Below are 24,844 nucleotides of genomic sequence, written 5' to 3'. Positions count from 1 at the left end.
TCAAGGGTAAAATTTTGTTGTCATGATTTCTCTTTTGTCAATTCTCATTTAAATCAGATAATAGTTAGGAGAAAACTTTATCTGAAAAGGAGACAGTTCTGCATGCTACAATGAATAATATGTAGAGAAAAACTACAAAGAAAAGAAAGGAAACAAATGACATTTAAAGCTACCACCCTGAAAGGCATCCCACTGGACTGAGTCTGCTACTGCTAAGGCAGCCAGCAGGTGCTACAGTTAACATCATTGGTCTTCCTGTCACCTCTTCTTTGGTTGTGGTAAAAACAGCTTCCACCTGGGTCAGATCTCTGTGCTCACACCTCAGTGGTGGCTTTTCCCCCATTAATTTTGTCAGTTTTCATGTAACATTAAAAGCCTTGTTGCCCCCAGGTGTCAAAGCCTTGCCTTCCAGCTGTGCATCAGGAACCTCTTTTAACTGTATCAAAAAAAAGGGGATGTCTACCAAAAAGAAAAGGGTAGAAAGAAGCAGGCAGACCACCACATTAAACTGAGGGGTTTATGTCTTGCACAGCTGGAGAGGAGGGGCAGGTGTGCTGCTTCTCATAGCTCTAATCTTCTGGTTTTTTTCTAAGCAAACACCTTTTTTTTTTTTTAAAGGCCACTATACAGAGAAAATGTTCACATTGAGATCCCTCTGGGAATTCTCCACTTCTCCCTTTCACATCTCTTCTGCTCAGCTCTCATTCCTGGCTGATCCACCAAAGAAGTGCAAAGTAAGTACTATGCCAGCTCAAGGAGAGCCAGGATTCTGGAGTGGCAGATGGCTGCTCCACTAGCAGCACCCACCAGACAGCTCTAAAGGTACCTAGCTGGCAATAATTTCTAAGAACAGCCTGCAAGCTTTGAATAACTAAGCGTCAAGGTGTATGAGCCACTCTACTCTCCTTTTTGGGAAAAGAGGCACCTTTCAGTCTTCAACTTTCTCCCATTTCACGTTACCCTTCTCTTTGCCAGGTCTGCTCATAGAACACATTTTGTGAACTCAGCACACCCAAATTCTAGTCCTAGTTTTGCTAAATATTTGAGCATTTTTCTTATTACATGGGAGTAGTCATATTTCCATATTTTAAAAAAGACAGGAGGTATACAAAATGAATTGAAAAGAAGATAAAATCTTATTACAGTTCTAGACTGTGCACACCACTACCAATACAAACCTTCTCCTTCACAGAGATGATGACAATAGGCATAAATAATAAGACTTTATACTCCCTAAGTATGCTGAATATACTTTATATATTTACCAACAGAAACAGTATTGAAAGGAGGAATCACTCACAGATGCTCTCCCAGGTACACAAGAAAACAAACAACTCCCTTTCCTGAGGAACAGCATGGATGTACCTATCACATTAAGTCTGTATCCCAAGTCACTTACAGCCCTCTGAGCAAACTGGTATTTAATGTTAATTCTGTATAAGTTAGAAAATGAGCTGGTCCTTTGGGTTATCACCTCTGAGAGAGATGGGCACTTGTAGTGCTTTACCCTACCTGTAAGCTATGTAAGGATGAATTCTCCTTGGACAGCCATCTTCAGGGTGCTGGATGACTCCTAGGAGTAAATCCCAATGCTCTTTTTTATATCTAGGCAGTAGGGCTCACTCTTTTCTCTCCAAAAAGCTCTGCTAGGAGAAAGGGCAGTGCTGTCCCTCACCTTCATGCAAAAGCTTTGTTAGGAAGTCAACGGATGGGTGGAGACTGAAGTCCCTGCTGTGAGGACTCAGCCCCGAGTGCTGCAGCTGCTGGGATATCAGCTCCTGCTGCTGAGCTTCAGCTGGGAAACTCCTATGGCCGACCTTAGAGGGAGGAAGGATGCTTGTCTCTAACCACACCTGGGCTATGCATTTGGAATTCGAGCATTTCAATTATCAACAAAAGTTCGTTCTAGAAGGTGTGTTAAAAACTGCTTAGTACAAAAGATGCATGAAAGCAAACACTCAAGTGCTGTGGCACAGAGTTGGAGTATTCAGTCTGTGCTTCACTACTGACCACCCTCTCTGCTCTCTGGATCTCTGTCATTCAGGCTTGGGAATAAAACCACCCAAAAATTACGCAAAAAAAATCTTAACCAATGCACTAACAAAATTAGTAGCAAGCAATTTTTAGTTAATTCTGACAAGACATCCAACTTATTAATAATTTTAATTGATAGATTTTAATCTCCTGTTCTTACAAAACCAATGACCTCTGTCCTTTGACTAAACATCACTGCACAGTAAAAAGCTAGGGAATTGCTGAGAAACACAAAATAAATCTAATAGCTTATCTTTATTATACTACAAATACAGTTTTCCCCATCCTCTCCATTTCAAGTCTAGTCTCATCACTGTGATAAAGATTTTGAAGTGTATGTGGTGTTTGCTCTACTAGGATGGCTCTAGTTTTCACAAAAATATATGTTCCAATTTTACACCAGTTTGCACGTGAATGAAAAAACATGTAGAATAATAAAATGAGTGAAATTAAAGAGAATCCATCGCAGGAAGCATTTACATTAGAAGGTATATTTCTTCCTGCAGTGTAAAATGGGAATTTCAATTCAAAGGCTGTCAGTCCAAAATTAGTAAGAGTAAGGAAAAAGCAAACGTACCCTACTTTATTTGCTATTACAGTTAAAAATGGGGCATAATACATGCCTATTAGAACATTAGGTTTAGTAGTGCTTCACACACTGGTTCCTAGCAACTGCAACACCCTGGCCAAACGTGCAAAATTCTCAATTTCAAGCAATAGTAAGTGATTTTTTGCTACTCTTAATGCACATATTACTTACAAAAAAAAAAAAAAGGTCAAATAAGAAAATTATACACCTGCTATTAACAGAAATCTCATGAAAAATACTCTCACAATAAAAACCCTCAGAGAAATTGGTGGGGGTATTTTCTGTTTATCCCACAGGCTTAGAAACCAACAGTTATTTAGGTGCTGATAAAATTACAGCCCTTGTATTTGTTTGGATGGCTGTTTGTACCTCGGCAAACCTTATCTTTTAGATAATGCCAACATTATTTTTAAGTTTGCAGAATGTTCTATCACATTCCATGTTTCTCTAGACATCTCAGTATTTCAACTGTTCTGAGGTCAAAGCAAATTTTGTTGGATTTGGTAAGTACAGATTCTGCAATGCCTTCAATATGTTCCTGCACCAGAGGCTTGAGGAAAGAGGCCAGATGAATATTCAGGTCACAGTGCTGAATGCTGCAAACTAGAATTGCTGGAAGCCTTCCTGAAGTGCATTAGAATTTGTGGCTCTTCTGTTGAAATGGCATGTGTTGCTCTCAGGAGTCTGTCACTGAACAAGGACAGGCAGAGAATACATACATTTTATAAATAATGATGAAAAACTAGTCAGGAATAAAAATGGCTGTCTTGCACTACATTGTCCAGGTTCCAAAGGTGCTTTGAAACGAAACAGAAAAGGTAATGTGCAGTTCTCTGCAAAACAAATGTATTTGTGTGTACATGCACATAGGCTGGAGGCAGAAGGTACTTTGAGTAAACCAAAATTCCATCAGATTAATCAAAACCCACCTTTGCTGGGTGTCCAATTCCTGTTTTGCATGGCTTGGCTTTGAAAGGTTAATAAAACATGGAGATTCCTCTGTTTAAAATCAAGTATTTGTGCCCTGATTTTTTAATGAAAATTACCTTGTGTTTGAATTTGTTGGAATTCTTGTTTTCTTTCTTGTTGAGATCGATGAAGTAATGAGTAATGCGATCCTTGGATTTAGAATCCATGTCCCAAGAAATCTTGAAGGAATCACACGTGATGTTACTTATTTTGATGTTGTGTGGGACTGGAAGCTCCTCCATCTCTGCAATCCCACTATCTTGTGATTTATTCCCTGCATAGAAAATAAGCACGGTTCGTTCAGTGAAGGACCCATTTGAGCACTGTTTTGTGTGCTCCAGTACAAGCACATCCCTGAACAGCCTTTCTCAAAGGCTCACAGGGAGTACTCTGGAGCCAGTGAGGTACAATTAGGCAAGTCTGGATGTCAGTGATGGAAAGCATTGGAAAGGGATGAAATTTCTCAGGTGAATAAGCACTAATAACATGTAAGCAGGGTGCACAGAGTGGCTGGCATCACCACCTGTGTGTGTTTGCAGGCTGACAGTACAAACCAGCTGAAGCTATCAAGTGCTCCAAGGTTCAGTTAAGAAGCCAGCAATGTCCACAGTTAACATCATGGCCCTATCCATATGTGTCAGCGAAATGAACACAAGCAGAAATCATATTCATCCTTAAACCATTTTTCAAGCACAAAGCACAGCCAATCTCTGCAAGGTTTATAGATGGTGGATGCATATGCACGTATGTATACACATATTTAAAACAGCAACTCCTTTGAAATGAAACAATTAACATTTTGATGAGCCACAGCAAAAGGTACACACAAGCAAACTTCATTTTCTGTTCTTTATTCTTCCCGTTTTCCCAGCTGAGACCCTGCAGTTTTCTTGGAAAGTTCTTTTTTAATGTCTCTAAGTACATATGGGAGATGAACAAATGACCATTGACTCCAGAAAGAATCACTGGTTTTAAATTTAGGTCTCCCCTTAGTTCCCAAGGCAACTTTATAGCTCAGCATCCCGTGAACATTAGAACTCAGAAATTTTAGGTGTTCTTGCACTTACATAAGACCCAAGCTATAAGTGAACAAATAGAAAAAAACCCAGAAAGCTGAGAAAAAATACTGGGTAAAAAAGAAAAAAATCTCAGTGATGTAAGAGAAGAAGTGAAGAAACAGAACAGAAAAAAAATGAATACTGAACATAGATAAGGACAGATAGAAACAAAGGAGAAAAAAAAAGCTAATGTCTATATGAGAAAGACATGAAAGCTCCCAAATTCTGGCCAGATGAGGAAGAGGGGAAACTCATGCAAGGATGTGGGGCAATGCATTGTCAGAATTATTCATAGTCACACCTAATTATAGAAAAAGATAGTATTTATACTTTCATCGTAACTGGTAAAAAAATGACAAAAAACTAAACTCAGACGTGTTTGGGCAGTAATAAAAGTAAAAAATTTACTTGGAAACATTAGGAACATTTCAGCCTCTCAACATACTCTGCCAAAGAATTATTCCAACCCTTCAATGCAGGAATATTACGGTTGGCCTGATTGTTCAAAATTCTCCTCATAGATATGTGAAGTTCAATCACAGAGTCTGCAAAATTCATAGATCTCCAGCTAGTATTGTGAATAATGTATTTTTACTGATGACTTCAAGAACTAATAAAACTATTTTTTATTTTTGTTTTATTTTATGCATTTACATCCAAAAGGTTGTCTCTTCTTCAAATATTCTATTGCTTTTTTTTTTTTTTTCTTTTTCACCTAATACCGAAATCAGTTAGTTCATGGTCTTGCTCAAAATGCCCCCCTATTTGTGCCATACACAATGACATTTCCAACAGCTGCACTGGCTGCAACAGACTCAGAAATACCAGTCATTACTGAAAGCTTTCTCTTCATATGAAAGATGTGGTAAGTGCTTTTCCCAACATGACATTTCAGAAAGCCAGCAGGGAGAAAATGGCACTGCTTTCTTTTGCAAGCAATTTGTATTTGAAAGATGACTGAAAGCTCTGCCAGGTACACTGAAAAGGCTTCGTGTGATCAGCTCTTCCAAGAGTGAGGCTCTGTGTTTAAGCAGAACATGGAGTGTTGCTGCTGAGGTTCTCAGAGCTGGAGAGCTGAACAGACTGAGACCCCAGCACACTGAACACTGTATAACGTCCTAAACATACATGTAGCCAGGAAACCCAAGCCATAAATCCACAATTCCTTAATGTGCAAATTATTTGCCTAAAATGAGCTTCTGTGTTCCAAACCCAGCCAGGGTGGTTTAAGCCTCGGGGCACGTGCAAAGTAGGAACGACCATTCACACAAAGTAACAGAGAGAAGAAAACATTTTGGAGAACACCAATGGCAAAGAGCAAAAGTACTCCTGGAAATAGGTATTGTTTTCTGTGCATTTCTTGGTATTAATATCTGGCACACATCTTCAGAAATCCGAACTCCCATTCCTTTCAATTTCCTTGCTTTTGAAGTGAAAAAATAGCTTAAGTAAATGTCAAGCAGAAAATCTCCGGATAATTCTTAGGGTTAGGGTAGGGGTTAGGGCTAGGATTAGGATTGAGAGAGTCAAAGAGCCTACAGCTCCAGGAACACTGGGGCATGCCAAGGCCATCCTGGCAGGGTCCCAACATTGCTGCTCCTACATCTTTCTGGTCTGGACCATCCATGGTGCTGGGGTTAGGGTTAGGGTAGGTAGTGGTTAGGGGCAATTGTTAGGTAGCGGGTAGTGGTAGTGGCTATGGGTAGTGGCTGGATAGAAAATTAGGTGATACAACACACATATTTTAGGGGAAGTACAAAGACAACAAAGAAAACTAAGCACACCTAACGTGATAAGCACCTGAAGAACCTCCACGTCTAACACTGGCTTTTTTCCCAGGACTGAAAGTTTGCTACAGAAGAGAAAGCCCAGATTCAGTGGTAATTGCTCTGTTCATCCAAACCATGTCTGTCTCTGCTCAAGCACCTCAAGGCAGCCTCTAGGTTGCTGGTATCTTTTTATGGGTGGGTGAGACACCCAGAAGCCACTGAATTAATTGGGAAAGACAAAAGCAGAGGGAAGCCCTGGTGATATCCCACAACCAGCGACTGGGAGGAAAGTCAGGGTAACCGTGGTGATGCCACTTCTGTGTCACCTCAATATTCCCCTCCACTGATGTAATTTCACTCATCTGAGCTGCTGTCACACAGAAGACGGTGCACCACGTGCTGGGTGTACTGTCTCTGGGAAGACACACAAGACATTAATCCCTGCAGTTACTTCTGTGAGGTGTCAGCTCCACGAAAACCTAGCAATGTGATAAGGGAAACGTGACTCAGGTTCGTGAGCCAGAAATAAGCAAGGCGAGACTGTACTCACTTAGTACAAAATTAAAAGCTAATGCTAGATTCTTTATATATTCTGGGAAGATACCTGACAATCAAAAGATGTGTAGATGAGAATGAGAAGCAATTTCTGAGACCCTGAAATATGAGGTTTATATATATACAGATACCAACAGCACATGTAATAAATACACTAAAGGCCACACAATATTATAACACTAATCATTTTTTTTTTAAAAATCTCACCTTATTCAGATCTTAAAATGCACGCACTGGGGAAATCAGAATGCGGTTTTCTCAAGTTAACACTTTCAATACAATGAGAGATATTAGCTATGGTATTTTGAAGTAGAAATGTTTGATGAGACAAGATCAACTTCTTAAGAGCACACAGATACCATGACATAAGAAATCCTCTTATGAGATGTGAATGTTAACAACTGAGAACAACTCATTTACAAACAGGAACTCCCATAACATGAACAGAGAAACCCTTACACCTTCTGAAATACAAAAGTTTCTACCTTTTCTTGTCTTGATAATTCAGCTGATAGGTTATATATCAGATCTGTAAAATATTGTAATTACAGAAATCTGATACAGACTGACAATATTTAAGTGCTGTAATTGAGACTGAATTCTCCAATTTACTGAGAAGGTATTTAATTTCCTCAAAAATTCCATAGAAGGAAGAAAACTTCATTCTGTATAACCATCAAAAATGACAGGGAAGTGCCAGGAAATTACATATTTTCATACTTTAAATTTAACTAAGCAAAAATACAGCCTCACATTTTTCTCCTGAGCTCTGGAATCAATGGCTCCCTGTCCAACTGCTGCTTATATAGAATTGTTTTACAGAGCCAGGACAATATGTCCTCACCAAGCAAATAATTAACCACAATACCAACAACGTCAATGATCATGGCAACACCTTGTTCAAGAGAGACACCGAAAGCACACAGAGCAAATACAAATGCAACGACATTCAAAAAATTATTAAATTGCTGCTGTTATTTGTTAGGCTGCGTATGTGCACTTCTCTAGGATAGCTATTCTATTTCAAAGCTCAGTCTTTTATCTGTAACCACAGAAGTAATGCTGATGTTTTGTTTGTGCCTCTTTTCATGTACAAAAGGAGGAGTGAAGAGTGTCAGACTCTTAAGTATCTCTCTCTCCTCTCCCCCAGAATCCTGGCAAACTACCTCCTGACAGAGATTTTATATTTATATAAGCATATTTAGGAATATTTTCTAAATAAGTAACCTTGTAAAACCAATTCCTAAATTAGATAAAGAGAGAATGCTTGACCCTAGAAATCCTGTTAGAGGGATAAACCCCTCTAAACCTTCTCCTCATTTCCTCCCCACTGTCTGATACTACTGTTGTGTATTTTCTAGTAAGAAATGTGCACTGTATCCAAAATTTTTAAAAATAGTTTCAAAAACAAAGCATTACTTAACTATAACATGAATATTTGTATTTACTGAGTGTTTTTGAAATGTTCATATACATTCAGATTCTCTTATCACTTGGTTTTAACAGCTTAATTTAGCTGTTTCCTGCTAGTCTAGGACATTGACTTCAGCAGGAATATTCCACATGCAAACGAAGAGAACACAACTGGACTCTGTGAGTAGAAATGTGCCTTCAGTACAGGCATCTTCCTCAGCTGAGAATGCCCCCAAAGTGTGCCCACATAAACAAAGCACTGAGCAATCTCTGGATTTCCTGGTTTCTGTGCTGAAAAATTTCTCTCAGCCCCTTACAAAGAACTCGATTCTTCCTCCTTCTCACATGGAGGATGAACGTACTCTACAAGTGGTGCCGTGATTCCGATTAGAGCAGCCCAATCTCTCACTCCTGCCATGACAGCGAGAGATGTGCGGGCTCAGTTCCCAGCGAGCAGGTCCCTCTCTCTCGCAGCCTGGTTCCTCAGTGCCAGCCTGAAGCCTGGCTCTGCAGGCAGCTCCCTGTGTCCCGGCAGCTCGCTGTGTCCCGGCACCCCCTGTGTCCCGGCACCCCCTGTGTCCCGGCCGGAGGTGCAGCACAGCGGTCAGGGGACAGTGCGTGCCCGCAGGAAACCACTGGGCACGGGCTGCGAGCCGGGCCGTGAGCTCCGACACCGACCCGGCCGAGTGCTCACGTGCCCTTGAACAAAAGCAGGGCTTCGTTTCCTCAAATGTGTGTTTTCCACCAACACCAGTGTGTCAAACCTGCCAGCTAGCAGCAGCAAACACAGGTACCATGGTACAGTTTGGAACATGGTTGTGCTGTCAGAACTGAAGGGCTTTGGCTCACAGCTCAGTCATTCCCTCAGCGGGCACCAAACGCAACATTATGTTCAATAGGAAATTAAGTGTATCTTTACAGAGAAGGTTACTATAATTAGTAAGCAGAAATTAAATAGCCCCATTATAACATTTCTGTGGAATATTAATTTTGGCATAGATACTAAATTCTTAACAGTGGATTTGTGGGCCATATGTATTCCTCCTAAGTTAATAATAAAACCCAAATATATCTTAAACATGACAGCAGAAACAGTAGCAAGAAAAAATCTGACAATATTCACTCCTGCAATAAGACCATAGATATCTGGAATGACACCTGGAATAAATTTGATACAAAATATGCATCTGCTAATCCCAAAGCAAAGGCTACTGCCCAAAAGATTTGATGCCTATGACTTGCAATGATGTTCAGGTACAATTTTCATATGATGTATGTGAAATATATATATATATACACACAGATATAGATATATGAATTTTCCAGACCACTGTGGAAACCACTAATACTTTTGCTATGCTAAGAAAGACAAAAACACTAACAAAAAACCTCACCCTTGGGCAGTGAGTCTCCTCAGGCTCACTTTGCATCCAGTGAAGAAAGGCAGTTTCCTAGATGGGATAATCTGAGTACCTACAGGTAGCTCTCACATTCAGCTTTGCCCTGGAGGATTCTAATTCTCTCCAGAGACTAGAGAGGGAGGTCACAGAAGTTAAGAGATAGCTGAAGTTACCCTTTACAATTACTTCCTAAATTACATTTGTCAATTCTACTGATTCTCATGGTGTAACAGCAATTTGCAAGATTTCTGACAGACAAAAAAGAAAAAGAACACGGGGATAAAAGGTATGTTTTACACTGTAGCCAATTTCTGAACTCTTTAGCAAAGAAATCTACATGTCACTGACTCAGAAATATCCTTTGGACTCACACTTAAAAAGGGATAAACTTTTCAAGAATAATTTCTCTGAATTTTTGTGTCAAATACATCAGAGTTCAACACTTATCCCCACAATATCTTTTCTGAAAGCACTGATAGGATCAACATCTCAGGACCATTTAAGCTTGAATGTGGATGAATTTATAGCTTGCTAACTGCAATCATAGATAAATTATTTAATAACTGTAATTTAATTAATTTTAAATAAAAATAAATAATGCATTTAATTGCATCATTAAACTAATTCCTCAGAATAATTGTTTCCTCTCTTGCTATTACCATACAGAAAATTCAGATATATCACTGTACATTGTCCTCTGTTGTTATCAGCCAAATGGTCTAGATCAGTGCCAATTCTTCCTTTGATTTTTGACCTATCCTTACTTGAAGCAAAAATTTAGGTAACAATTAGTGACATCTCCAGAAATACCTAAATGATGTGGAAAAGTCTTTATGAAATCAATGGAATTTAAGCCCAGTTACTCAAGAACTTCTGAAAATGTGATTGCAACTATGTTCACAAGTTTCACAAACACAAAGCATAACACAAAACCTGACTGCAAATCAGATCAATGGCTAAATTGGCAAGGCTGACCTTATTCTTTCACTAAGATTTAATTCTTATTTGATATCCTGACATCTTGGGAGTATTTAATATTTATACCTTACTCATTCAAAACTAAACCACATTTTCAGCCAAAGCCCTAGACTGAGTACTGAAATGGAAATAGATGCCAGTCCCTGTTGATACAATTACTTTTTTTAGAGCTCCCCTTACGCCTTATAGATAATTTTTGGAAGAATATTTTTATGAAAACTGGATGCATCTATTTTTCTATAAAGTACTTGGTGTCTCACAAGGCTGGGCTATTATTATAGAATTCTTCCTCTTTCCTTATTGCAATTTTATTACAAGTAAGTGGAGGAGTGTTAGCACAGTAATATGCTACGCTAAACACACACAGGTTCACACAAAATTTAATTTTCACTGTGTTAAAAACATATGGAGAAAATATGAAAAAGGAAGTTTCTTATTTTCAGAGGAAAATATGCAACTGGAAGGTTGCAAATAATCATGTAGGTACATATTTCTTCACTAAGGACCAGGAAAACTGTAAGACTGAAAAACCACCGAGGCTAGAAGATTAAATTGACATCCATGCTGTCACGTCTACTATTCCCTGTATCAAAGATGTGGAGATCTTTTGAGATCTACTGACCCTGCCATGCTCTAAGGACTGACTAAATCCTTGTGGTAGAGAGCTGAGAAGTGCTGGGATCTACTTTTATGACCCATGAATACCAAAACCAAACAAACTGAATTGGCCAGATAAGCTGAGACTGAGTGCAAATGTCATCACCATCCATCAGCATCTCTCTCCTCATCCTGTCCACTGACTCCTGCATGCAAAATAACTTATACCCAGTTCCCTCTGAAGTTCTCAGACTGCTTATATTAAACACAGCTTTATTTTTTATTGTACCCTGTCATGTAAAGCTAAACAAGCTTCTCTGCGACCTTCTGTGAAATGAGAGTTGCAGTGTGTCAAAAATAGCTCCAGCTGCACTCCAGCTCCTACTGGCAAACCACTGGTTTTCATGGCTCTGCCATCAGAGCCAGGCAAGGGCAATTCTGTCTTCTGGAAATTGAACAGGACATTATAGCAGGCCACAAACACTAAGCCACCCCAGCATTTACTCCTAATTAAATGCTCCCATTTTGTTCAGCACAGCGAGCTCGCTGTACATGGGTGGTAAGTGGCTCTTCTCAGCATGTGTTGGCTACAAGATACATTTGAAAAACAAATTTTAATTAAAATGTGCGTTTCTCAGTTGCTGAAAGGGAAAGAAGGCAACAAGGGATGTAAAAAGCTCTAAACCACCATCTAGGTTAATTTAAATGCCATTTAAAAATGAAAATGAACTTTGCAGCCACTTACATATACCAGAATTTGAGTATAATGCATACCTACAGTTATAGAGAATTCCAGATTGGGAAAGCAAGTAAGTATGTCAGAAACATCACTATAAAATCTATCCCAGATCAATCTATCACATGTACTTCATTCATTTAGCAGAACTCTGTGTTATCAGGTCTCTATTATTATCTATCTATTATTATCTATCTATTGTGAAATTCTGACCATACTTCAGACTGCAGTCAGGCCCATTTTGTGGTGTATTTTTGTAAGGATGCTACCTCGGTGCTGTTTTGCTGAAAACCGGGAGTAAAATTTTTCAGCAGACTCCCACCCTGTTGATTCCTAAAGGGGCAGATTTTGGAGCAGGACGGGATACGACGCTTTCAGTGGCATGAGGTTTGTCTCTTCTGGTGAATAAAATGTACAGCTGCATCTGAGACTGTGGAACTGCCTATGTCTCCAGGACAAAGGAAAACAGATCTCATAGATGAAGGCACTGACTGTATGACCCCAGACAAGTTGCTTGGGGCCAGATTCCGATCCAAGTTACACTGCTCTGGGTCACTGGCCTAATTGCTCCAGTGCTCTTCATCTAACACTGTAATTGAGGCAAAGCATTGCCCTTAGTTTTCCACTGCTTTTAATATTAACTGTGTATTAGAGAAGTGAGTGGCCTTTCATGATTTGTGCTTCCACATGTCACTAAACAAAAGAGAGAGATAAACAAACACTTCCATTTTAGTTTATTACTGTGAACCTCATTCATTATGGTTTACCTCATTCTTTGGCTGGCAACAACTTGTGCCATTTATTGCAGCTGTGTCTTCATCTAAACCAAAATGTGTTCTCTACTTCAAGTTAAGTCATGTGAGTTCAAATCTAGCAAGATGACGCAGCCTTGTATTCACATGAGCTTTAATGTGACCTGCCAGCTTGCCTGAAAACTGCAAGTGCCTTGATCACACGAGGATTTTTTTCATTTAAAATCCACTTCCTTTCAACGAAGGGAAGCCCAGACAGAAAGGCAAAACTCATCACTTGAAGGGCAGCAGAGAGAACTCAAGGCTGGGGAACACAGTTTTACTAAGCATTTTCCTTGAGAAAGTAGGGTGCTCAGCATGAGTGGGCTTTTGTAACTCTCTGGACACCCTGGCAGTCTGCAGCATGAATGAGCATTTCTTTACTTCAGCACACTGGCAATTGCTGTGTGCTTTTCACACACATCTCTTGTAAGGAATGGGATTTGGCTCTGGTTTACACCAGTTTGTGCTTTTTAGCTGTGATTTAAAATGTATTACATATTCACAAGAGTTCAGGAAATTCTACTTTGTAATTTGTACTGGTTTTTTTTACATTTAAATTGCATGCTTGTTTCAGAATTGTATGCTGGTTTCAGACTTTCTCTCAGGCCCTGACAAATAAAGGATATAGGGGTTTTGAGAGCCCTTTTTTTTTTGGCAGGAGTTGTTCTGTTTTGTTTCATTTTTAGCTGGTTTACTAGGGCAACCAAACATTGTCAAGGCCATGTAGGTCTGCCACTGGTTGACTGTTCCTGACTTTTGAACCTCTGACAAGAGCAGAGAGCTCACAGATAACTTAGGTTGCTGCCGGTTTCTTTAAGGCCGGCAAGCATGCAGAAATGAGAGGATCCTGCTAAACACTCCCTATCGAGAGGAAGGCTACAATGAGTTCAAGCTTTTCACCGTTACTAGAATATAAAGATGACACAGTTGTTAATATTGGAGTCAAAAGAAATCTTTCAGTAAAGTCTTCACCACATTGGAATTCACCCCTCACTCAGACACGGTATAGCATACTGGCTGCATATTTATTAAATGTCTCAGCTGTAGCTCATCAGCTTCCTGTCCTGATGGCATTAGTGACAGAACTCTCTTGGAGGTTATCTAATGAAAATTGTCTAATGAAGAGGAGAAAACTCAAAACAAAGTTTTGATGTAATTAAGTTAAAAGAAACCTACAACAATTCTAAAAACATCAGATTCAAATCCATGGTCCTTGATAATTTTCAAATTGCTTTTTTAAAAAAGCACAGCTCAGTTGGATACTTACAATAGTTTCCATTACAGATTTTTCTGTAGTCTTATTATGCAAGCTATCAACAGCCATTGGATTGCAACAATGGCACCAATCATGATCGTGGCAAGACAAAATTTGATTAGCTATAGAGGAATAGCTGCATAACCTTCTACAGATTCTCTATGCCAAACAAGTCCCCTTGGATAGGGTACTTAAAAAGAATTCATATTTTGCTTAGATTTTCATCTTTTGGATTTAGAGAATTTAAAAGCATCTCAAGGAATGCTTTCCAGATCCCACTCCCTACTATATGAGCTAATCTAATAAGCATACTGAGATACACTGAAGGATTTAGTTTCCCTCTCTGGCTTCCATGTCCAGCACTGCACACTTGCACTAGGGCTGACAGCCTCACCAGGCAGCCTAAGGGGCTCCCTGGTGGTCTGCTCAAGGAAGGAACACAGAAACCAGCTGAGCATTACAGAATATACAAAAATAGAAAAAGGAGAATCACTATTTTATTTTTTCACATGGAGATCCTGGTTCTTCCCTGCACTTGTCCAGTTATGACAAAGCACAGAGTACTCGATATGTTCCTACCACACAAGTCATGCTGGGCCCACCTGGCTACCTGATGTGTCACTAAACCTGAAATTAAACCCTCATGCTCTAAAAAGGCCGCCCTACACAGATCCCTGTACATCAAGTATGATTTAAGAGCTCCATGCTACCTAAACAGTGACAAAGTGAAGTACGGAAGTGACACATTCTTTGTGTCGGGGTCCCAAAGCATGGCACAGAGCTGTTCACAGACAGAGGAAACCAAGAATGGTATCTGGAGTTTCAGGTGCCTCCCTCTAGGGGGGAAAGAAAGTAACCTCTAAACCTGGGCAGAGGTGAGACAATCACAATAAATGGCATGAGAAGTCTTACTGCCCAAACCTGTCCTTTCATGAAGAGTAAGGTAGTAGCTGTAACACTGCCGAAAACTCCAGTCTGTTCCACACAAGAGGGACATAACTTCCCTGTCATCTACTGGATTCAGACTGAGGGGATTTTCAGTTCCTGTGATTAGAGATAAGTCTTGGAATTAACACTGGAAGTGTTAAGGCTAGAAATTCATCAGAAACATTAGCATTCTGAAAGTCACGTTTACCACTGAACATTTATATTAAATTACCAGCATAAAGTTCAACACGAAACTGTAAGTACATAATATTTACTTTATGTCATCAGATGGAAGATGGACCTTAGTAGCATTAAAAAACGCAACCTGCTGTACACCCTGTTTTTAATTTTATCCCTTCCTTTAGATAAACTCACATATAATTTCCCTTTACATATGTTGCATTAAAAGGAACAATGACACAGCATGAGTCACTCCACAGATACTTGTACACTAGGACTTACAGCTGGCCAAGACTGAAAGAGCCTTTTAACATCTTTTTATCCTGCTCATTTTGAAGTCCAAATGTTTTCAACTACGAGTACACATAGAAGTGAACTGTAAAAAAATGCTCAGAATGATCTTTTTAAAATGTTATTTCTAGCCAAGAAATAAATACAGATTACAAATACTGGTTAAATATATATAGAAATATATAAATCTGTCTTATAAAAAAAGACAGATTAAATCCAGATAAACTGCAACTTAGAAAAATTCCAAATGAGATGCCTATCTGTATGAAATAAGATGCAGTACACACACCAAAGACTAGGAGAATACAGTAGTTGTAAGAGCTTAATCATGCCACATTATGAATGCAAATTGGTTTTTACATAAAGTCTTACTGAAGCCAATGGAACAGCTCAGGAAAGAAATTTATGGGATACTTCTGATTATTACAAACCAAATAATTCTCCTAACAAGAAAATTCTAACAAGGCTTTTCCTAACAAAGCTTAATACGGCAATTCCTTCAACTGTGCTTCTCCTAGAGCTGCCAGCTGGGTCTGACTTTCTCCAGTATTGGAGAAATAAACTCCAGACTCCACTCCACACTTGGAACTAAGAAAGTGCAACCCTGCTAATACTTTCTGTCACTCCACAGGAATGAAAGAGCAACACCAAACTAGTTTTAAGGCTTCCCTTTCTTGGCAGCAGCTAGGCCTGTCAAGGCTCAGAGAAACAGTTGTTAGGTTATGAAAACAGTACAGCTGATCATTGCTTTTGGAAACATCCATGCAAAACACCTTGTTCATTCAAGCAGAAATAAAACAAGAACACTCTGAGAACAATAAAATAAAATTGACTAATGATTCAACTACAAACACCACTGTGAAAACTGATTCAGTTACAAATGCTACAATGAATTCTAACCAAATCTTCTGTGCTGAAGGAAAAAATTTCAAGGTCAAATAAAGAATGCTCCACTGTATAGCAAACCCTAGTGAGGAAACCGCGCAAAGCGATCCTGGAGCAGAGCTTTCTTTAGCTCCAACTACCTAAACACTGTCTTTGTTCATAATTTTCTATAGCAGTGATATGTTTTGTACACATATCCTGAATTGGCACTGTCGGTATTTAATTGGCAGTATTTCTCCAGCTATGCTTAAAAATTTTTGAAGAAAGTGGTCTGCAAGGAAAATGCTTAAAAATTCTGTCAAAAGAGAACAGAAGACATAGCTTAAGACTGTGGGCTGTGTTCAGCCAGAATTAAATATAGCCTTCAGGTCACAAAAAGCACGAAAGGCCATGCATGCTGGCAGAACAGAAGATGTACCTACTGTCCTGAGTGGTCTAAGAAAAACTCAGACTGGACGACTTTTAAAGATTACCTCCTCAGTTGGGGTGAAAGGTACTGCCACTACTTCAGCAGCACAAAGGGGACTGAAAAAGACCTTATTCAGAAAAGGCAGGGTCTCCAAACTGGCTGTTTAGAAGCCATGAACAATAAAAGACGGAGGAAATTACAAGGAATGGGTAAAGGAGGAGATCTTGCTAGATTTTGGGAGAAAAAATGGAAAACTAATGAGGCAGAGAAGTCCCAGAATGAAAAACCAAGGTCAGGAAGACAGGCTTCAGCAAGTCTTTGGAGACAACAGAACACAACAATGCCTGACTGGAACCCATTCAAAAATCAATGATGAAATACTAGAGAAATCTAAGTAAGAATATGATAGAGTCTCTCCTCAACACACCTTACATGACAGAAGGGATACTCTGCCTGTTCTAGAAGCTATGGCTCTGGAACCAGGAATCTCACCGGAAAGCTGCTGTAGAGACTGAATTGGCCTTCTGGGTGTACTCTGACCTGGATCATACAGGCAGAACGGCAGGGTAAATTGTGAATTTGGAAACATGAGCTCAGAACACTTCTTACAAGAGGTGGAAGAGCCACCAGATTAGTAGGCTGAGAATAAAATTGCTAGTAAAATAGAAAAATCTAGTTTAAGATGAAAGATAAAAGAGGTGAATTAGTAATAGCTTAACTTTTCCTTAATAAAAACAGCTTTAGCCTTCGAGATTTGCAGAAGATACGTGAAATTTTAAGTGAGGGTGGGCTTGGCTTCTCCCTCTAGAGGACTGCTTCTCAGAGGTTGGAGGGGTTAGAATTTCTCTTCCCTAAATGATTCCTCCTGCCATTGTACTCACTGAGAACTACTGATCTGCAGGGCTGAACAAGGGCTGGCAGAGGTGAGACTGACATATGGCAAAAGAGGTAAGGAGCTCAGGTGTCCACTGGGCTACCATAGAGCCTGTGGCTGGTTCCAGGCTTTGTGTCTTTGTGAATGATCTAAAGAGAGATCACATTTGTGCACTGCAGACAACATTAAACAGAAGGAGCTGCAAGCACAAATGGCTTAGAAGTATCGGCAGGAAGTGCTACAAGGGATTCTGTTACAGAATAAATAAAAGAATGCATCTGGGAACTCTAATCCGAAACAAACACAAAGAAGAAGGGACATACACAGGAGACACTGATGATTAAAATGCTTTAAGTATAAAAATGACTAGAAATTAACTACAAAAGCTACATTATATGTTTGAGTTTCATTCCTGCAATATCAGCACTGGGAAAAACAGTGATTCTTTTGGTGAATCTGGCATAATTACACATCAAGCATTTCAGTAGCTTTATAAGGGATCTCGTAGAGTTACAGTGAAGAATAATTGAATGAAAAGGGGCACAAATAGAATGGCAGGCAATATATAAATAGCTAATAATATATAACTTGGTCATTGCCAGACAAAATAGCTCATAATCAATTACACAGGTTTGAGTGTCATAAAGCTCTAAAAGAAGATGAGGAGAAAGAAGGAAGGAAAATAACCCTAAAAATTCATGAATATAAAGGAAGAATTTGGATGACTACATTTCTTGACACCAGGATATTGAATAGCCAGTTTCCAGCAAAGGCTCACTAACTGGAGACATCATTACTTGTGACATAAACCAAGACAGGATGAAATACTTGCTGAAGTGGAAGACATAGGCAAATCATTTGTCTTCTTCTCTTCCACAACTCTAAAGATCATTCATGAAGACTTGTTGCTTGGCTCCATTTAGTATTTTTCTGTTCTATCAGTGAGGAATATTACATGTGAAATCTTAGTCTCTGCCAAGCATGTAAAACAGTATTAAGTATTTTTCTTTGCAGCAAGAGAGCTTTTGGAGTGATGTACTAGATTTTAACTCCTACCTGAAGCAGCATTATTGTTTGTCACAAAAAACCCCCCGTCATCATAATGTTCAAGTTCAGCCAGGTTAGACATAATTTTTTGGAAGAAATACATTTCTTAGCACAGTTTGCATTTTGAAGAGAGTGAATTTAAATCTCTAAATTTGCAGCCGGGGAGAGGAAAAAAACAACAATAAACATAACTCTGAATTTTGTGTCCTATCAAAATATCACAAAAACAAGCACTTCTCTATTATGTTGGACACAGAAAACATGAACTGTGCTCAGAAGTGCCATAGTTTTTTAAGAAACCAAACAACTAATCATCAACAAAGATTCAGGACACTAAGAATTACTGTGAAATTTGGATCTCTCAATTGTCCTTCATGTGGGAGTCTACCTAGACATTCAATTTTTTCCCATCTCTTAGACATACATGATGACATTTCAGAAATAGCAGTGATACTGGTCCATAATGCCAAAAAGGGGATTTGAAGATCACATCCAGAGACTGGATGATGCCACTTCATCCCTTCTGTCTGAAAGGTGAATGTGTACACAATATGGCAATGAAAACCCCAATTAATGAACTACAGAAAAATCTCTCAGAATCCTCCAATAAGTCCAGCATGATAATAAACTCCTGAAATAAATTAGAAAACATGAGACATGCTCAAATAACGTGGAAAGCCAAAGATGCAAGCTGTTTACATAAACCAGAAATGACATCTTAGCTTATATGATGTAATGTTTTTATACAAGCCTTTTAGACTAAACAGTTGTGGTGGTGCCAAGTGTTTGGAAGGTGATGAAATTGATTGAAACTGGCCAAGACACCAGTTCCAGCCCTGATCCTGCTGCCTAAATACTATCTTCAAATATATGAAGACAGAAAAAAAGCTTTAAAAACACTTTAATGAGATTGTATAGTTCAAGCCATCAATGGTTAGAAAATACCAGAATGAAGCATAATTTAATAACCTGAAGTTGGGCACTTTGTTTAGATTATGATATAGCCTTTAACTGCATGGTTACATACTTATTTTTCCACATAAATTCTGACTCATTCAGCATACATAATGAATACTGCATACATAATGAACTATTTTTCTTGTAACAGTTATTTGCTGTTGTTCAGTGTGTAGTCCCAGGACTTATTTGCTACACATTATTCATATTCTTCTCTGAAGATAAAATTATGAATTTCATCATGGGTTTTTCCATGCACCTCATGTGTTTTCCAGGCTACTACAGTGTCTGTCTGATTAACATTCATTTGTTTATTTTGAAAACATTGCTGGAGGGGAGGCAGCAATATGCTTCCATTTAACACATGGAAAACTGAGGCACAGGAAAGTTACTTAAGGTGGTTAATGTTCTCTCTCAAAGCATTTTTTTTTAAGTCCTACTCTCACTGAAGTCAGCAGCAGCCATTGACTCTTGAGTACTCCATGGTACCCTTCTCTGCTGGCAAATGAACAAGGAGAATTTGGCATCCTGGGGTCGTGTGTGGCTCTGGAAGATGTCATGCACTGATACACACTGACCCTTCTCTGGTGGCCACACCAAAGCACAGCCTCTTGTGCCCTGGTCCTTGAACTTGTTCCTGTCCCACTTCCTTCTTCCCCAGTCATGCTTCAGAAGTCCTGTTCTTCATTCCTAAGGCTGTCCTTTCAGTCCCAGTCTCTCTGCTCAGCGAGTCCTAGTTCCATTCCTTTACTCCTGAGCTCTATGGTCCAAACTGCCCAGCAGGCCCCCTCTTGTAATTTTTGTCTCTTCTTTGCACGCAGGTCACCAGGTTTACTCTTCACAGGTTCCCAATCCTCATTCTTCAAATTAATCTAATCTGGGTGAACATCCCCTCACCTTTTCCTCCCAGTTTTACTTCCCTGGGCATGCTGCCTGAACTTAGATTGCCTTCCTTGCTCCTTTATCTTTTCCTATTCTCATTCAGGGTTATTTTGTCCACTTCTGCCCTCCCATTTAACCTAATCCCCAGCTTGCAAGTCTTTCCTGTTCTTCTGCCCTTGACCAGCCACTGCCTCCAGTCCGTTAGTGTCTCCAGATCCAGTTTTCTTGCCTGACTCCCTTGTCTGTGCATCCCAAGTTCCAGCATCCTCTTTGAAGGTTTGTTTCTCTGCTCTTCTTCTTTCTGCATTTTGACAGGTGTTGTTTTGATAGGTGTCTTCTGCTTTCCCTCTGTTTATGCCAACGTGAGAGCAGGGGGAGTGGATGACGGCGTCACGGCTCTCAGCCTGGCAGGACCCAGCAGCCAAAGTGCATCATCTGTAGCAGGAGCACGGCACAGCCACAGTTCAGCTTCGGGGAATTCAGCTGCTGACATCCAAGGCCGTTCTACCAAGCCTGTGAAAAGCTTGGTTTCTTCCAAGACTTAAGGTTTCCTGGCATCAGCTATATTTCCATAGCATTGGCGTGCTCATGACACAAAAGACATCCATCCATCTACTAAAGGTTTAATCCCCAGGTGAGGCTAATGCAAATTTTATAAAAAGGTCACCAGAATGTTCAGCACTGATTAAACATTCATTCCTGGCTCAAGTTTATAGAAGTATGGCTACAATGTTCAAATGTGGCAAAGGAAAATAACAAATGCTACACGTTTTCCTGTACACAGAGTGAGTTCAGGAGAGTCCTAAGGAACTACACTTTAGACTGAGCATCAGACTAACACTGAGCTGTGCTATCAGACCCCTGTAGGAGAATAAGAGCAAATAATGCAAGATGCTCATAACTGCCTTTAGAATGTTGCATTCACTTAGAACCAAACCATATCAGGAGATTTTTTCTAAAAAGAAATTTCCAAAATGCATACGTTTATTATCTCTTATTTAACATTTGTAAGTTTTTAAATTGCTTTGATTCATTAAGAGAGATGACAATGCCTGCAAAAACAACGCTGAAAAAACCCCAGAAAAAATCCATAAATAGTTGAACTCTCATGATGTTATTAATTGCTTACTCCAGTTTCTAGATTTGTGGCTCCTGTATATATCTCCACAGAAGGTATAATGCACTTTGCTGAATACAAAACATCTCAATATTAATTCTCTCATCTTAGAAAACAAGAAAAATATTTTGCTACATAAATTTTCCATTACTGCTTATGTTTTTACTGCAGCATTGCTTGCAATTCCAACTGTGTTGCAAAATTTGTCATAGTTGGATGTATAAAGTTATGATTTCACTGGCTGTCTGTACAGTTACTACAGCTTAAAGACCAAGGATATTTTCAGAATACAAATCTATCATATTTATAATTTACTATGTGTAATACATTGCTATTTATTGCAAGACTTTGTTTTACCTCAGTGATGCTAATCACCTTAAGAACCTCACTTTCTTCAACAAAGATACCCTAAAATAAACGCAAGTATTTATGATACAAATACACCCACGTAGACACTCAGGGATCTAAATGTATTGCATATACATTTGTACGCTTATCTCAAAGATGAATGCCTTCACCTTTGCTGCCTTGTTTTGTGTTCCCATTAAAACAAGCTTTTTGATGCATAAGTGCCACCTGTAGGAAATACTGGAGTGTGCGCAAGAACAGCCCTGTGCCAGCTGAGGCACTGAGTTGTCTCTCTCCCATCCCCAACATAGGCACCTCCTTTGGAAATTCAACCATGTACTGGGAAAGCAACGGTCCTGGATTATGGCAGCTTGCTTGATGAATTTAGTTTGTAAAGCCACATCTGCAGGAAAGTTGTTTTCCAGTGAAGTCTAATCAAAAATGAACTGAAATGAAAAATACTACATTTTTCCATTCGCTTGTCTGTATGACATTATTCCATAGGAATCGAGAAGTCCTTCACTATTGTATGTTAAACCAAACAGAGTTTGTCATGATAAACATGGACTACTTCACTACCATTACTTAGGGTACACAAATATGAAAGACTGCATAACTTATCTATTTTTATTTGTATCTACTATTAATTGAAAGGAATATATGTGAAAAGGTGTTTTAACAAAAACCCAGTCTAACCTCCACTACTATAAACACAGCTCAGTTTCCTGTGTCCTGTGGCAGTGAGTAAGGCATGAACGGATGGAAGTGCACATATCTAAATTAAAACATTAAAACAAAAAAATCAAAGAATTGCTAATGTAGCTAGAAAAAGAATAACTGAGACTTTTCAATACCTTATAATTTTTTTTTTCTATTACAAGAAAAACAAAGAGCTTACCAAAATTCAGCTTTTTAAATGTTAGAGTCTGCCTAGGTGAAAAAAAATGAAATATTTAATCATAATTTTTAAAAAATAATGGAGAAAACTGGCCTGACTCCCTCTATCAGCTTTAACAGTTATGCTCCAAAAATAGACTCACGACAAGGAAATAGTTTCATTAATTCAACTGTACCAATCACTGATCCAGTATCTCCGTTCCTTGGTACATTTACTAGGTAACATAAATTCCACACCCAAAGCACATTTTGCATCCAAAAATGAGAAGTTATTTTCAATAGTTCGATGTGAAATGACAAGAGAGGAATCATCTGGTATATGAGCACAAATTGTATGCCACAAATTATTTCTCTACGAGAAAATATTAGTTCATTGTTTGACAGTCAGTGCGCCTGTTTAGTTTTATCAATCACAGTTGTGTACAAACGACACGTCTCTCTTCTCCCCTAGTCAGCCTTCAGTGCCGCTTCGAGCACGTACACTTGTTTTGGCTGTCCCTCGTCACCACCTGACATTTATCTGCTTGCTTCAACACAGACAACCTTTAACACCCGCACCCGCGGCTCTGAAACCAAACTTCATCTGCCTGCGGGGTGACGGACGGGCTGACAGCCGCTGTCCCCAGGGCACTGCGGTCTCCCGCGGCGGGGCGGGCGCCAGGCGCGGCGCGGAGGGGAGCGGGCGGGAAGCGCGGCTCGGAGCCGGGCACGGCGCACCGGGCCCGCCGCCGCGCTGCTGTCCGCGGTGCTGAACCGCCTCCCTCTCGGCTTCCCCCCGCGCCCCATCTTGCCAGCCCCAAGCTCGGTCCGCTCGCCGCCCCATGGCTCTCACGAGCCACTGGCAACAAGTCTGGCCGCTTGCCCACGTCAGCCGGCACATCCGCCCGTGTATTTGAAGCACGGGAATTGCCCTATAATACAAAGGTCTTTGGAGACCGCGGGCAACAAAACCCCGCCAGGGCCACTACCCCATCCCTAGCTCCGGACTCTCCGCAGCGCGGGCTCTGGCTCTCGTTGCTGCCTCTCCCAGAACAAGCCCCAGCGTCCATTCCTGGCAGGGGCAGGGTTGTGCATCAGGCTTGCCCGGGGTAATCGCACTGCAACGCCAGGCACGGTTTAGGGAGCGGCGGTTTTCCCTCCCTTCCCTCCAGCAAGGTGCAACCTTCTCTTCTTCTTTTGTTCTCAATGGCAGGCGGGTGGCGGCGGCGGCGGGAGGGGTGGGGAACACTTGCACCTACAAATTCTTGGGGGATAACAAAGGACCATACGACGTGGGATTAATTTGCATTAGCATCCATGAGGGCAGCAGCATCTTACGTCTGCAGGGATTAGCCGCGCCGAGCCCGGGCTTACCGTCCCTATCGCAGAGCTGAATCGCCTCCAGGCTGAGGTTCTTGATCACCTCCTCGCAGGGGCTCGTGGGGCTGCTCATGGTGTGCGCCAGGCGCGGAGCCTCCATCGCGCCCCTCGCCGCTCCTGCTGTGGCTTGGCCGGGGGCTGGGGCTGGGGCTGGCCGGCTGCGGTGCAGAGCCGCGCGGCAGCGCTTCCCGGCGCCGCCCGGCTCGGCTGCGAGCGCTCGGCGGAGGAGGCGGGCGAGGAGCGGATTTGTCACCGCAGCGAGCCGGGGAGGGGGCAGCAGCGAGGCGGGTGCCCGGCGCGCCCCGGGATCCGCGTTTAAAGGGGCCGCGGCCGCCGCCGCCGCGGAACCGTCCCTTCCCCCTCCGCTCCTTATGTAACGGCGGCCGCGCCTCCACGGGAAGCTGCCGGGGAGTCCAAGCCCTCCGGGTCAGGCCCTGCGAACGGCCGGGTCGGGGTTCCAGCCGGCCGGCCTCGAGCACAGCTGCCCACCGCCGCGGCGTGGTTTGTTTCGAGGTTACCCCGTA

At 40.8% G+C, this 24,844-nt stretch overlaps 1 protein-coding gene across 2 annotated transcripts in view; it reads right to left on the bottom strand.

The window, feature by feature from the left end:
* The window catches only part of PHYHIPL (phytanoyl-CoA 2-hydroxylase interacting protein like), a 55,191-nt gene that overhangs the window by 7,284 nt on the left and 23,063 nt on the right, over positions 1 to 24,844 (bottom strand). The window contains exons 1-2 of one of the 2 annotated variants that reach the window (XM_039553830.1): positions 24,315 to 24,578; positions 3,670 to 3,866 (exon numbers count right to left, since the gene is read on the bottom strand). In XM_039553830.1, coding sequence (XP_039409764.1) covers positions 3,670 to 3,866; positions 24,315 to 24,420 — 303 coding nt within the window. In that variant the 5' untranslated portion in view covers positions 24,421 to 24,578. Of the gene's footprint in view, positions 1 to 3,669; positions 3,867 to 24,314; positions 24,579 to 24,844 lie in introns of those variants that run through there. The other variant, XM_010400817.4, reaches the window with a different exon arrangement.

This window comes from Corvus cornix, chromosome 6 (genome assembly GCF_000738735.6).
Source record: "Corvus cornix cornix isolate S_Up_H32 chromosome 6, ASM73873v5, whole genome shotgun sequence".
Taxonomy (NCBI): Eukaryota; Metazoa; Chordata; class Aves; order Passeriformes; family Corvidae; genus Corvus; species Corvus cornix.
Note: the sequence above shows the minus strand (reverse complement) of the source record. Positions and strands in the feature narration are given on the sequence as shown.